Source organism: Antennarius striatus, chromosome 15, assembly GCF_040054535.1.
Source record: "Antennarius striatus isolate MH-2024 chromosome 15, ASM4005453v1, whole genome shotgun sequence".
In the NCBI taxonomy this organism is placed as follows: Eukaryota; Metazoa; Chordata; class Actinopteri; order Lophiiformes; family Antennariidae; genus Antennarius; species Antennarius striatus.
Genome location: NC_090790.1, coordinates 15,223,641 through 15,239,937, shown reverse-complemented (window position 1 = coordinate 15,239,937; position 16,297 = coordinate 15,223,641). Strand labels below are relative to the sequence as shown.

Below are 16,297 nucleotides of genomic sequence, written 5' to 3'. Positions count from 1 at the left end.
TGGATCTTCCTTTGGTTGATTGATTGAAAGGTTATTGCAGTTTGCAGATCTGATCGGATCAGAGCAGATTTTCCTGCACCTGAAATCTAACCTGACTTGTTATTGCAGCCAGAAACTGTCAGTCTGAGCCTGTGCAGAATTCAGACAGGCGAGTCGTGCTGCTGTGTGTGTGTGTGTGTGTGTGTGTGTGTGTGTGTGTGTGTGTGTGTGTGTGTGTGTGTGTGTGTGTGTGTGTGTGTGTGTGTGGTTATCACAGTGAGTCTCCATGGGGAACGGACATGGCAGACAGGGAATGTATTCCAGATACAGTTGCTGCCAGTCTGGCTCTGATAAAACACTTTTACCAGCCTCCGACTCCTAGAATACAAATTAAAGAGAGCAACAAAGGAAACAAAAAGATGCGCTTCCTCCCTAACACACACAAACACACACACACACACACACATGCACACACACCACAAAGGACTCCATGCTCATTGTTGCCAGGCGCCATTGGAACCTGTCTGACATTGCTTTAAACCTCACATTGATTGCGTTGGAACGGCGATGCCAGCCTGCAGTCACGGACAACTATTGAATTCTCCTCCATCTCTGTTTCCAGCCCAGCTCAGTCAAACACACACACACACACACACACACACACACACACACACACACACACACACACTCACACACACACACACACACAGTTTTCCTGCAGTTACATCTGATGGAAGCACGTTCACACCAGACGCTAAACGCTGCTAACAGGCAGCCACCGTTTCAGCAATGGGCGAGTCGTGTTCCTGTGTGTTAATGAGAACCAGCTCCAGCGAACGGAGGCAGGACTGGGAACGGCAATGAGGAGCGTGATGAAGTTGGTGGCATCTAATATTCATGAGTTCAATCAGAAATCTGATAACAAACCAACAGTAGCAGCAATCAAACAGAATGAGTTCCCAGTTCACCCCATTTCCTGTCTAGTCAGGAAGTTCAAACGATCCCAGAGAAGTCCCAGACTGGCATCACAAGTGAATGAAAAACTATATTATATATAAACTATATATAGTATATACTATATAGCATATAGTATATACGATATAAATATACTGTATATACTGTATGTCATGGCTTTTGATGCTAACATGCTAATAGTCACAATCAACCCGGAAATCCTTTTCCATTTAAAACTTTGGCCTCAAATCCAAGCCTGACTTACAAGTTGGGCTTTAAAAATCCGCAATGTAGTGAAGCCATACATCTTGAAGCGCGAATAACCGAGGGATTACTGTAATTCAATAGTAATTATATGACGCTGACAGAGACAATGCCTGTTGTATCACCTTCTTTACGGCCGAGCACCATTTCTGGATCTGTTCAATAAACCCTTGGGAAAGCCGAACCTGCTAAGAAATGCTGCTTTTGCAGCTATTTAGTTGCTTGTAGACTCAGGATCAATAAAAATGCTTGAAAACTGAACGGATGTCCTGAAACAGGTCAGACTGTCCAGGTTACTGTCAGACTGTCTAGGTTACACATTCACATTATCCTTAAACCTGCTGCACCCTGGGGAGGTCACCCAGGTACTGCTGCACCCTGGGGGGGAGGTCACCACTTCTTCTAGCAACCCTTTGAAAGAGAAGACATGAAGCGTTTATCTTCAGAGTACCTGAGCCCCCAGTGGGGTGCAAAACCTTACATGTCGGCCCCGGCAGGGGCCAGAAGCCAAACTGACGGCGGGTAAACGGAACAGACTGGATGAAGGTTGAGGATCAGGCTTTTACAGGGAAACAGTTTGATGATGAGGAGGCAGCGTTGGTTCAGACGTCTCAGGAAACATGGACTCTGACAGGAACTGATGGAGTTCCAGAAACTCGCTGTCTCTAAAATGTCATACTACTTCGTGATTGGTCAGCATTGTAAAGGACGATAGACAGGGGCGATTCACACTGACAGATGGGGTATTCATGTAGAATGAAACATATGAGCGTCAGGCTGTCAGGCTGAACTCTCAGGCCAATGTTAGCATCTCAACAGCTTCTCCTTTGCTGCTTCAGTAAATCAATGCTCCATACAGGTAAATTGATGCTGCTGAACACGACTGGATGTTGAGCTGGATTGACGATAAAACCGTAACGCAGAAATTTAAAGTTTAAATAAAAACATTTTATTATGAGTAAAGATGATTTTACACCTCTGCATTAATATTGTTTTCTATAATGTACAGTTTTTAATTATTATTACTTATTATTAACAACCCCTGACTTTTACTTATTGTTATAATGATTAGCACCGTGTCACTCTATTTCATTTTGTTCTTACTGTTAGTAATGTTAGCATAGATTATCTGTCTTTTGTCTTTTCTGCTTTATCTCAGTCCACCTTATTGGATTCAAACATTGTAATCCAGTCATTGGATCTTTTCCCATCCTCAGGTCACATGACCACGATTCCCCTGCAGCTTCTCCTCTCATTGGCCTTGTCTCGTCTCACTGCTTCTGCTTTGTGTTGCTTGAGTTCAGTTTGAATGAAAACAGTGAATACCCCCCCCCCCTTCTCCTCTGATTGAAGGTTCTAAATCCGAGACGTGGAGTAGAAATCTGCAGAGTCACAGCATTTAAATGTCCTGAAATGTTTGGATCATGGAGATTTAATGATCAGATGAGGCAGAAGCAGAATGTTTCCCTGAAGATGCATCAAAGTTTTCAGCTTGTTTGTTTCATCCTCTTCATTATCTTTTCATGAGATCGTTTTATCCTTGCAAAATGTCACAAGTCTCCTGGTCGCTTTTCAGAAAGATGAAAATAAATCAGAATAAATCTGTCATGGTAGCAAAAAAAAAGGAATCACTGAGCAGCAACACATCTACTGTTGTCTCCCCACAACCAAACGATGTGCATTAATCTTAAAAACTGCCATGTTGGACATTTGTTCTAAACACAGTCTGTGCTTTAATGGACTCGACAACATCTGGGTTTTAATTATTCACCTGACGATAAACTAAATTTCTTAGGTAGCAGCAAAGTTATGAGAACTGTCAGCACATTTTCCTGATACCCGACAGGAAGTTAATGGAACAATCTGTTCAGCAGCCTCCGCTCCTTCACTAAGGACCTAACAAGACATTTCCCAACATACAAATGGAGGCTGAGAAATGCTGGAGGAGTTCGCTGAGATATTTGGGTTGAGCGGCTCAAAGCCGAGGCCACACTTCAAACACAACGCTCATAATAATCCTGATTATCTCTCTGCATCCTCTCCTAACTCTCATTAAAGTACGGTGATATAAATAAGGTAACGGACAACAAAACAACAGCAGAATGGATGCAAATGTGAGGAAACACTGGAGACCAATTAAGGACAAGGGATTGTCGACAAGCAGCAGCTCAGATGACGTCTAGAAGACAAACTACAGACATGCTGCTGGAGCAGAGAGCTCAGTTACCCATGAGCCTCAGGGGTTGTCTGTGTAGGGATGGGTTCATAAGGGGATGGGTTCTGGGCTCTTCTGCTCCAACAGGAACTAAGATCAGCTTAGAGGATCTGGAGGATCTTTGTCCATGGGGTTGCCGGGGGTATGTCATGGGTTCACCTGCTGGGACGGGGGTATGTCATGGGTTCTGCCTCCAGAATGATCCAGAATGACTGCTTCTGAAGCTTTCATCCCTCTTTGGGGTCGTCTTCATTTTTTCAAGTCCACTAATGACCTTCATCTTCCTCAGTTCTAATAAAAACGAATTCAGCGTTTCTATGATCACAGCAATTAGCTTTGTATTCAGTGATACAATGATAAATATAGCGAGCCCCCCCACAAACACAAACATCATCACCACAAATAGATAAAACAAAATACGTGTTGTAATGAACCATAATTATCTTTGAGGAGACACCTGGGCAGCTTGCTGCTGATTGGCTGACGACACGAGAGCAGCTCGCTGCTGATTGGCTGTAGATACTGGGAGCAGCGCTGGTGACCTCTGGTGTGTTTCGGGCGCTGTGTCAGCAAACTGCTCTGATTTAACGATTTCCTGTTTTGAGAAGTGGCAACACACACACACACACACACACACACGATGGCGTGTGGAATGTCCTCTAGCTAACATCAGAACGATGACCTCAGAGCAGATGAAGGATCTCCTCTGAACATACATGAACATGCTTATTCAACATCTGTGTGATTCACACTTTAATGAAACTCCCGATAAGATGGATTGTCGTTACAAACCGACTGTCACTTCCAGTCTGGTTGAATTTACTACATGGATGACAAAAAAAAACAACCTTAATTAGTGTTAAGTGTTGATTAACACAAAGTGATTTTAACTGAGTTTAAGGATTAAAGAACCTTCAATTAATGATGATTAAAAACGATTAAAAACAATTAAAGGAAATTAATTAAACGTGGCTGATAAAGTGAGCAGCCAACAAGAAAAAAAGGACCAGCAAAAACAAACGGGTTGAATCTAACTGTCTGAGCTCTGACGGGTCTAAGAGGCTTCTTCAGTTCTACTGGCCTCCGCAAGAACTGAGAACCTACACAGACATCTTGTGCTGCAAAGTTTGGTAAAAATTCATTCATTCATCTTCAGTGTTTCATATTGTCTTATATTCAAGTACAAAAGGTGGATCTACAGAAAATATGTAAAAATTAGCTTTTTAACACCCCATGCTTTTGTCCCAGCCTCCAACCTAACGCCGTCTCCTTGAACAGCTGAGAGGAATCTGCTCTGGTTTCGGTTTAAGGCTACAGAATCTGATGCTCTCAGATCGCAGCTCAGCTGTTCCTGCAGCGGCGAGCAGCTCGGATGAGCAGATGGCGTCGTCTTCCTTCACGCCTCTCCTCCGTTACCTCGTTCAGCCTCTCCTCCATCATCCAGCAGCTGTGTTTCCTTCTCCACCTTCCCTGTCAAAATTCCTCCTTCCTCCATGCTTCCACATCCCGTTTGTAGTGATCGCTCTGCTCTGACTCATGCCTCTGCCTCTCTGCTCTCCCCTGGGCAACACCGACAATTAATGAGCCAAAAATCCTGTTGCTCAACAATATAAACTGTTTCCCCGGTTGGCTTGTAGAACAACGACATGAAGGTTTTATTCTAGGAGACTCTAATTTCACCCATCAGCAGCTAAATGCGCTTTTTATGGCCTTGACTTGCACGATTCACCCACATTGAGGAAGCGATGCTGCGTTGGAGTCGCGTTATTCGTCACGTTTCAAGCTCAGGAAAGTTTTAGGGTCCAAACACAAATTTTTTTCTTCTGCAAAATAAAAATGTAAAGTAATTTACATTGGAAGCATTTCTGGATGGAAACATGAACCCAGCTGAATCAACACAGATGCATGCTGGGTTAAAAATGAGACAACTGTGCCATTAAAGTGACGGCGTCAAATTCCGTTACCGCCATCGAAGTCACCACCCTCGTCTCGTTCAAGCTAACCGCTTCATGAGGAGGAGTGGAGGAGGAAGAAGAAGAGGAGGAGGAGGAAGAAGAGGAGGAGGAGGGTGACTGGATGATGACGCAGAGGAAGCAGCGGTGACTCTAAGCAGTGCAACTCTCATCGGGACTCTTCTAGGCAACATTTAATCCTCATGGGGATTAAATGTCCTCAAAAAGAAAGCAGGAAGAGGAAAATATTCCTGCGTCAGAAGGTTTTGACTTCTTTCAGGCTGTTTCTGAGCTGGATGTGGGTTTGGGCTGAGATTAGGACCGGATTAAGTGGAAATGTCAGACTTTGTAATGGTAAAGGTTAGGATTAGGGGTTAGAGTCTGAATACAATTTCTAACAAGTATGCAGCTGTAATACTAATGCGTGTGTGTGTGCGTGTGTGTGCCTGTGTGTGGGTACGCATGCGCGTGCGAACACGCACGTGTTAGTTGCTTCGTCGAGCAGAAACATCGTTGTGTGAGTGTGTGTGTGTGTGTGTGTGTGTGAGTGCAATCACAGCCACAAGTCATTGAAACTCTCATCACACTCCAGCCTGCCTTCAGTTAGCAGCAGGGAGGGCCGGATTGGGGTGGAGGGGGGTGGGTGGGGGGGGTGATGCCAAAGGGAAGAGACAGACCAACCCTCCACAGACCCCAAAGCGTTCATGACACGACTCTGGTTTTGTGTTTAGATGATGTCAGGAGGTGGTTTTGTGCGTTCGGCGTGACGTTCCACATCAGCTGTGGTGATGATGATGGGATCGCTCTACGGTCATCAGTAAATGATGACACACACACACACACACACACACACACACACACACACACACACGCTCGCTGGGTGTCTGTAAGCTACAGAGGCGTGACGTACAACACGACAACAACCAGCTGACCTCTGCACCATCTCACTGACATTTAAATGGGTTTTCATCTTTGGGTTAGCTGCTCTGTATACCCTCTGGTTGCGGGATCACGCTGTGGGGGGTGGGGGGTGGGGTCTGCCGGAGTTCGGTGAGCTTTTTAATGCATGAATAAAACAACAGGCGGACGCGTCTCTCGCCTCACAGCGTCAGAGACAAGAAGCTTTTAGCGGCAGGATCCGATCCTTTAAACGTTTGGGAATAAATGAGGGAGACATTAAATACAGATCACCACACAAAACAAACTCCAGGCTTCTAAAGTCATTCCGATCATTTTCTTTTCTATTTCTGAGGTGATTATAAATTCACAGGTTGTGATTCGGGTGTAAAACCACCAGCCTGGACCTGGTTTTTACTGGATGGAATAATAAATGTCGCCTAAAAGCAGAGAATCCACAGATTTCTAAGAGTCAAAGTCCACTCTGGTGGTTTCCCAGCCTCCATTATATCTTTATTTAATATGTTCTGGTCCAGATGGGGTCATGAAATATATATTCTACTCTCAGACCTGCTGGCCATCAGTCTGCTGTATTCTGACAGGTTTGTCTCAGACATCCACAGTATAAAAGAAGTGGATCAGATTCCTGCAGCAGTTTTAATCATACAGAATAATAATTATTATTAACTATAATCTGCGGCCCTGCGGTGCCAATCAGAATAAGTTGAACGTTCAAGTCCGTTCACGTTCCGTTGAGTCACCACTTCTTTCCTCCTCTGACTCCTGTAAGCCAACGCGGGATAAACGAGATGCCTGCCAGCGGCAAAAAGATGCTGATCGTGTTTTTTTATGTCCTGTTAAAGCAGCAAAAACCCGTCGGAGGCAGCAGGAGTGGAATTATGGTTCATGAACCGTGGGGGTAAACGGTCTAACCAGTGGATTCACTACAACAAGCAAATTTTAGGTTTCTGCATGAGTCGTCATGACGATGGGGAATCGATCTGTAAAATACGGCAAAATAAAACGATGTGAGGCTCGGCAGGAAACATCTGAAACTCCCAGCTTTAAACAAACACAGTTCCTTAAACCGTTCAGGGACATGAGACCCTCTCTCCTTCCTGTGGATCAATCTGTCCTCCATGACTGCAGCCCCCCCCCCCCAGCAGGAAGCTGGATGTTTGCATCTCCAGCCTGTAAATTTATCCTCCATCGTGCTTCAGAACTCTTGGAGCGTGAATTTCTCCATAGCTCAGGGGGGCTTCACTGAAGCGAGAGGGCCCCCCCCCCATGACAGGAATCAATCCATCAATCCCCCCACCGTTGAGCCACCCCCCCCCCCCAGCCCAGACCGGAGCCAATCTTTATGGAAAGAGAACGCTGAAGCATCCTTTCAATCCCACAATGCTCAGCTCTTCTCTGCAGCTCTCAGACTTACTCGAGTCAAAGTACGAGAGGGAGGCGACCGCCGAGACTCAACAGCATGACAGGCGTCGCTATCTCTGAGCGTTGGGTGGATTATCACACACACACACACACACACACACACACACACACGCTTGTTTGTCGTCAACAGAACCGGCGCCGTAGGATTCCCACATCGGATCGGAGGCGGATTAGCTGAGAGGCAAACGGGAGCCGAAATATTAACCTCCTAAAAGGCTTGGCTGCACACACACACACACACAGACAGACAGACAGACAGACAGACAGACAGACAGACAGACAGACAGACAGACAGACAGACAGACAGACAGACAGACAGACAGACAGACAGACAGACAGACACACACACACACACACACACACACACACACACACACACACACACACACACACACACACACACACACACACACACACACTCCATTGAGCCAATCTGCTCTGAGTGAGTGTGACAAGTGAAAGTGTCAGGATGTGATTGTGTGTTTGTAACACAGTCAGACTGAAAATCTAAAGAGTCACTTTATTCCCTGACAGCCGTATCAAACCTCTCACTGGATTATAATCCATCACCCAGCGCTCAGGACGCCTCAGAGAACGGCTGGGGCGTCACACGTTAAATATAGATCAGTCCTGAAAATAGGAAGCATCTCCATTTCTGGAAGCAAAGAAAAGTCTTGTGTTTATTTCTCTGAAGCTCAAAGCAGCAGAAGCTAACATCTCCATTCTAGTTTAGCATCACAACTGAGACAGATTACAGATTATAGATTACACCCGAGTTTAACGTCACCGCCACCACTAAAACATCAATACAGTCAGGAAACGATGTCAAAACATGCCACCGACTCCAACTTCATTCACACACACAGACAAACCTGTGTGGCTTCAGTCAGACACACACACACACACACGTTGGCGGCGACCCTATGGGGCTGACCTGGTGGGGCCGATGCCTTGGGGTCGACCCGGTGGGGCTGACCCAATGGGGCCTACCTACTGGAGCTGACCTGCCGGGTCCCAAAGAGGAGGTCTGTGACCAGAGGAACATGAGGGGAGGCACAACACACACACACCAGCCTCTATCTCACACACCTTTGAATAATTCACTAGGATGCTGTCGTCTCTGTTCACACACTCCTGCAGCCGCATCAAACACACTCCTGCAGCTGCATCAAACACACCTCTGCAGTGTGAGCCTCAAACACACTCCTGCAGCCGGATCAAACACACTCCTGCAGCCGGATCAAACACACTCCTGCAACCGCATCAAACACACTCCTGCAGCCGGATCAAACACACTCCCGCAGCTGCATCAAACAACCACAAGGACACACACTCTGAAGGACGAATCAGGACGAAGCAGGAAGCCAGGTGGGTCTGTCACATGTTTCAGCCGTTTAGCGACAGGTTGTGTGTCTTTATGTCGACACCTCTACACGATGCTGATCTTGACATGTGTGTTTAATCTATATTTATTGAGTTTTGTTGTTTTGTCCTCTGAGGCACCTTTTAACCTCCAGCGGCGCAAACGGGTTTGTCTCTGCTAACGACTGCACATGTAAGACAATAATGACATCATTTTCTAGAGGACATATTGGATTTCATGTTTTGCACTCATTGATTATCCTTCAGGTTGATCTGCATGCTGTATTGATCTGCAGCCAGAAGGGGATCCATCTGAAATGTTCTCAGAACATGGAGCTAAAGCCGTTACGCTCAATCCTGAAGCATCAGCTTCATTAGGAGCACAGTAACATGAAGATTTCTGCTAATCAGTTCGTATTCCACTGCAGTTACACCCCCACTGAGCCCACCTGTGCCTCGCTGATTAAAACGGGGTCACCTCCAACTTCCTGTCTGTGCTCTCCTGCCAGCTCCACTCCGTCCCGTTGGGTTCTGCCAGCTGACGTTCCACCTTCTGGTCTGATTCTGCCAGAACTTCTTCCAGTCAGATATCATTCAGAGATGAATGTCCCAGTTTTTATTACATGAAGGTAACACTCAACCAATAAGAGGCTCTGAACGCCGTTAGAACGTCTGCAGCCCCGCCCTCCACCGGCCTGTTACTGGGATGATTTAAAACATCACACACTGTTTTCTCAAGCCTCCATAAAGTTAATAAAATCCAAACACAATCAACCAAAGTCCTTGGGTCAGAGTTCATGATTAGAACAGACTCACAGTTTTGAAGCCCAAACATTAGCTCGACGCATGGAAATATATTTATTATGACCCCGACGGACAGGAAAGTACGATGACAACATCTAGTGGAACAGGTGGAACCACCTCCCAGGTGATTGGTGGATCTAAACTACAGGTATGAGAATGATCAGGATTGGTTGCTTGTCAGCTGACCTCAAACTTCTGCATATTAATGAGATTTGTAAAAATTTAAAGAGCAAAACATTTATTTTCTGTTTTGTTCAACCTGAACAATTTTGCTCAAAATCAGAAAAAGGCTGGACTTTCTGAAAATCATTTTTATAAACCTCATTTCAAAATCCAACCCCAGCCATCGAAATTGTTTATAGTCTCATGACATATAAATTCAAGAATAGCTTCTGAAAAGGGTCTTATAATGGTCCTATTTATAATGATCTCAGAAATGTGACTGATCAGATGTTGCTGGAATTAAAACACAGCCACTGAACTAAAATGAATGTTAACATGCAGCGATCTCGTCCCGCTCAGACTGAACTCAGTTTGATGCTTATTGAAAAGTTTGCTGCCTCAGGATGTAGTTTTATAATCAGGCCAGAGTGGGTCAACCGTAGGAAACAAACTCCTCCATCTCTCCCCTCGCCTTCATTTGTTATCCCCCCTCCATCACAAACGGGGGTGAGACTGAAAGAGGGCAGGAGGCAGAAAGCTGAAAAGGAAACAGCAGACGTGATGTGATGAGAGGAGAAACACGATCCAGCCTATCTTCACACACACGTGAACACTCCCTCTCCACTGGCGACTCATTAACCACAATCACGGCGATGTGATGAAACCAGTGATATGCGAGTCTGACGGTAAATCGTCGACACACATAAAGTGATAAAGTCCTTGCTGGTGGTTGTAGGACATTAAACGGCTCGACGAGAACAACTTTCACTTTGGTTTTCCAAAATAAAATCACAGAGTAATAGTGATGAAGATCCCGTGGCTGGATATTCAGCGCAAATGAAATCCAGCGCAATATTAGAACACTGTTAAATATATTTAAAGGAAATAGAATTCACGCCCTGGATCAGAGCCATCTTCCAGGAAAGCCTCAAACCAAACCATCTGTTCCACCTTCCTAGGACCCATCGTTCTAAAAAAGACTATGTTAAAGACTCAGTGGATAGAATAAAATCATTTTTTTTAAAAACACACGCATACAAAGAGCAAGATGAAAAATAGCATTTGCTCTTTTTTTTTGTTCTAATCCTAAATTAAATTGAGTCAGCTAAACATAAATGTGTTTCTCAACTTTCGTAACGGTTCTAATTTATTTCTTAACTCTTTCATTATCTTGTCACTCAGTAATTTTTGTGCTGGTCAATAAAGTTAGAGGTTTCAAAAGCACATGTGATGTTTAAATTTTTTTTTTAAAAACCAGCATGCTATGATAGATGTAGCTGCTAAGTCTTGCTAAATAGAATATTGTTTAATTTTAGCAATTTGATGTAAAATTCAAAGTTAAAGGAGCGACAGAATTTGAAAGGTTGCTAATGGTGTGAGCACATCGGATGCTAATCCAGTTTCCCGTATTCGCACATGTGTCGCTAATGCTAGCATGTGTTCAGCAACTATAGTTCATTACTAATGCTAGCTTAGGTGACTTCAGGTGAAACACAACAAAATTAAGTGAAATAAAATAAAATAAGCTTCTACTTTATTTTCTCACAAGTGAAGTAAGTTATGTTTACAAAATTGTAAAGTCGTCAGCAAACTGATTGGCTACTAAAACTGCGCATTCGGAGCGTCGCTAATTAGCTCCACGAGCTAACTCGCTAAACCTCTTCCGTGAGGCGTTTGAGTTCGAACGGGAGTTTTGAAATTCTGTTTAAAAATGTTGAAATTAGTGCAGATGTTTTGTGAATAATTATGATTTTAAAATTTAAAGAAACCTAGCCGGTGGTCACGTGACGGAATACGAATTATAATTTAAAAAAAAAAAATTTTTTTTTTTAGAAGTCGTTTAAAAAATTAAACGCGTCAACTTTATCGACAGCCTACCTCCTCATTCCACTGCTGGCGCTCGGAGTGCAGGAATCCCCCCCCCCCCCGCACACACACACACACACACACACACACACCATCACGCCCACCCCCACCCCCCCACCCCTGCGTTGCCGTCAGTCCAACTAGAGCTTGTTGACGGTGTTTTCTCTCCATCCCTCTCTGTGTTCACTACCGATGGAGGCTCCCACGCACACCAGTGGGCTCCGGTCCACACCAGTGGGCTCTGGTCCACACCAGTGGGCTCCGGTCCACACCAGTGGGCTCTGGTCCACACCGACTCTCTCTGCGCATCGCTGTGCCAAAACGTTCAGGAGCCGTAAATAACCCGCAACGGCGTGTTTTTACTTCAAACACGGTTCCTCTCCCCCCCCCCCTCCAAATAAGAGCTTTTTTGTTATTTTCACAGACAAAAAACCCCACGGACACGAGAGGAGAACAACAGATGATCAGACTGTACCTCCTGCTGAGGCGCTGCTCCACAGCAGCCCGATCCACAGCACCGTGGGGACGGTGACGCGCAGCGGGGACCCGACGGAGCGGGCGGCCGGCGGCATGGCGGCAGGAGCCGGTCCACGGGAGAGGGTGTCCGCTGGGTGGGGGTGGGGGGGGGAGGAGGAGAAGGAGACGCGTCGTGGGTCTGTCGACCGGCGGGTCTGAGTGGGATGGAGCCAAATCACGGGGTTCCGACGGTCCGAGTGTCAGCGGAGCATCTCCGGACTGCAAGGAGCGACTCCTGCTTCTGCGTCCTCTAGCGCTCAGGATGATGGTCTCTCTATCATCAGCACCTCTCTCTCTCTCTCTCTCTCTCTCTCTCTCTCTCTCTCTCTCTCTCTCTCTCTCCCTCCCCCCTCTCTCTGTCACCCCCCCACGCGCAGCTGACCTTAATGAAATGAAACTTTAAGTTGTCAGGGTGGATTTCGTGGATTTCCTTCCATAAGACGGGGGAGAGAAGCTGAGTGATGCTGTCCACTGTGGATTTGGGTGGATGAGGGTTTGGTGGGTTGACTTCCATCCATCTCCTCCTCAGTGGCTAATCTGTTTAAGGAGCTGCTCCAGTGGCAGTCCTTACACGCTAAAAGAGGGGGCCGTGTTCTGTCTGTCATCCTTTTATTTAATTCTCAATTATTATTCTCAATGTCCAAAGATGTTTGACTTTGTTGTCATCGGGTCGGTGCTCTATAATGTAGCACACTGCAAATTGTTTCAACCAAAGTAAATTAAACTGCAGTTAAAGATGTTACTGAGATGAAGAAATATTTTATCCAACGTTCATACAGGGAAACAGTCCAGGTTCATACAGTGAACTAGCTTTGAAGGTGACATCAAATGTTCATAGAGTGACTTCCTACATCATCACCATTGGTTCAGGTGGGTGGATGCAACTGATGATGTCACAGCTACTCCAGTGGTGTGTGACCAGCAGAGTGCGTGTAGGTTGCGAAGCTGTAAGGACATCTGATGTGTCCTTCTGGTAGTGAAAACACTGCAGCATCGACTGTTTATTGGTCACTTCCTGAAGACAGCAACGTCCAACCACAATGCTGACCACACCTCCTCACTAACACCAATGTCACACGTCACTGAAGCGTTGCAGAGCTCCACAAAAATAAGTTTAAATCACAAAAATGTATTTATCCTAAGATATCCAAACATAAAGCAGCTGATGCCCGGCCTCGTTTCTTTCCCCCTGTGTTAGCAGAGCATCTCCTCCATCGCTGAACCACAGGATGAAGACAACAGCCTCTGAAGCAAGAGAGATATCATTACTTCTGTGATGGATCAGCCTCCCCCCCCCCTCCTCCCACAGCCACCCCCTCACCCCCAAGCTCACTGGCAGTGTCATCCGTCCTCATCCCGCTCATTTTCCCTCCATTTAATCCCTCCCCCTCTTCCATTTTAGCCGATCTCTCCTCTCTTTTATCTCCAGACTTCCTCCCGTTGGTTCTCACGCTGCAGTTGTGTTTCCTCCTCAGACACATGTGAGCAGAGGAGAAGCTCTCCTTCAGAACGTGGACGAGGTGTGAAGGTCACATTGAGCGTTTGTAAATACAGAAACACTTTGCAATAATGTGGAGAAGAACAAACAGTGTGATAAAAGGAACTGTATTTTAATCTTTGTTAAAAAACAGCCTGAGAGGTGAATAAAATGTTTGAATGAATATTTAACAAATTCATGATGACTAGTTAAAACTAAATTAGCACCGTAATTAGCTGTGTCTTCTAAAATATGTTTATAATCAACAAACGGCTAACAAAGCGCTTAACTCAAAGGAGAAGAAAATGTCATCAAACTGTACAGAAACATTGACTTTCTGGATCTCGTCACCTTCAGCAGTGGAAGCAACACGCCAGGGAAAGTGAACGAGCGGCCGTGGTCGTGTATCAACAAATGTCGCTCTATATGCCGATGATGGTGTGGTAAACATCACCTGTCATTTAATGGAGAACATCAACATGTTTCCTAAAACTCACCTTGCAGATGTTTTGAAGGCACATTTTTAGCAACAACATATTAAATATTCGTTTTTTATCACATCAACCAACTAAAGGAGGATTCCACTTTTTTTACCTTGACCAACAACAGTTGGAGAAGTTTCTGTTTATTGTGACAAGTATTTTGTTAACAAGGACTTTCGATGAGAGTTTATATATAAAACAGGGATAAAATTTATCTGGTCTCACCAGAATTTAAAATATTAGATGTGGAAATATATGATTAATAATGTCATTTTTAAAATGAGGTTTTCTGTTGTTTTTTATGCTACATAAATTCTAGACTGAATCAACTAAACTGACCCTTTACTCTTTTTCTTGGAGTGTTGGACTTCGGATAGAATCACTGCTGACAACCAGGAAAACCGAACAAAAAGCCCAACAACATCACACATCCAGTCTTTCTATTGTCTGCATCTCTTTCTTACTGTATTTCCTACACAATGCCTCTGGTACAAACGCTTCAGGGATGTTATTTCAGGTCACATAGAGAGACGGTCTAAATACTCATTGGAGGCAGGAAGAAAATTAGCCATCATACCTTCCTTTATCTCCAGGACAGAAATACCGTGCATTGATTTTAACCGTCTTCCTTCTCACATCTGAGATTCCGATGCCCTGAGGTGATGAAGATTTGCTAAAGCAGAGCCTCCATTCCCCAACAAATCAGATATGGTCTCAGCGGCTCGAAGATGAACAACGAGAGTCCAACACACACACAAACACAGACAGACGCTCGCTGATCTATGCTCTGTATTATCTTCATGTAGTGGAGAGTCAATATTAATGGATGGTTTTAATTTTATTTTCTTTCCCTCATCAATTCCATAAACAGGACTGAGGGAACATAGAGAGGATTTATGTGAAGTTGTTGAGCGCTGACAGCGTGTTCCATCACAGGAGTCGGTCCTCAGAGACGGATTGGAACGCCACCACTATCGCTGTAAATCACTCCACAATTATACAGGACAGGACAATCAGGCTGGATGTACATGATGTCTGCTCAGTGTGGGTCGACAGAGATGTAATCACAGACTAAAAGTCTGGATTGATGTGGCTACTCCTCAGCTTCTAATGAGATCCAATTACTTTCCTTTGTCTTTATCTACATCTGATCCTGGAAGGATTCAGATTACACACGTGTAAACAGGATTAGAAATAAAGACTGACCTTATCTTTAACATACACTGCTAGCAAACTGCTATGACACCATGTTACTGTACTGTACAGGTATTACCTGTAGTAATACCAGGAGAGGGTTCAAAGGTGTAATTACTAACAACCAGCAGGGGGCAGCAACAGAGTCCTGTAGCGTGGAATCTGAATTAGCTATAGAAGAAGAAACAGCGACGTCACCTCTGTTTTCGTCACAAAACCAGTGATAAATACTGTAACTGGTGCTGCAAAAATATTTATTATCACAATGAAATTCAAAATGAAAAAACATGAGAGGTCAAATCTGAGGTCACCACAAACGTCAACAGTCTGCTATCGCCTAGCCGTTGCTACGGGAGGCGCACTGAGAGACCTGACAAGTGGATGCTGACACAAATAAATAAAAAGACATCCTCCTTTTAGAGATGTTAACCGTTCTTATTTACACATCCAGTCACAGTGAGGTGTATTTGCAGGAGATGAAATCCTGGGATTTCTCTGCTCGAAGGTTAATCTGGATCACCTGGGTTATAAAAGCTGTAGTGATGTGTTTCCGCCGCCAGACCGTTCCCCAGGAAAACAGAGCTAGAGGACGAACCCGGTGCCTCCGGTGTGTTTTTTTACAGCTCAGTGGTTTTATTCATATGAATAAATGTCTTTGTTTCTTTGAAAAAAGAAAAGATGAACAAGAGAAGAACTAAAAGACTTTTGTCATCATTGTTGCTGTTGCCTA

General features: G+C 44.8%; 1 protein-coding gene across 9 annotated transcripts in view; it reads right to left on the bottom strand.

Moving 5' to 3' along the window:
* LOC137608960 (seizure 6-like protein) overlaps positions 1–12,501 on the bottom strand; it is a 30,190-nt gene extending 17,689 nt beyond the window's left edge. For all 9 annotated transcript variants that reach the window (XR_011038260.1, XR_011038259.1, XR_011038261.1 and 6 more), the window contains exon 1: positions 12,374–12,501. Coding sequence is in view for 6 of the 9 variants with exons in the window: in XM_068335608.1 (XP_068191709.1) it covers positions 12,374–12,470 (97 nt within the window). In the remaining 3 variants the exon portion in view is untranslated. The remainder of the gene's footprint in view (positions 1–12,373) is intronic.
* Between the last annotated feature and the right edge of the window lie 3,796 nt (positions 12,502–16,297).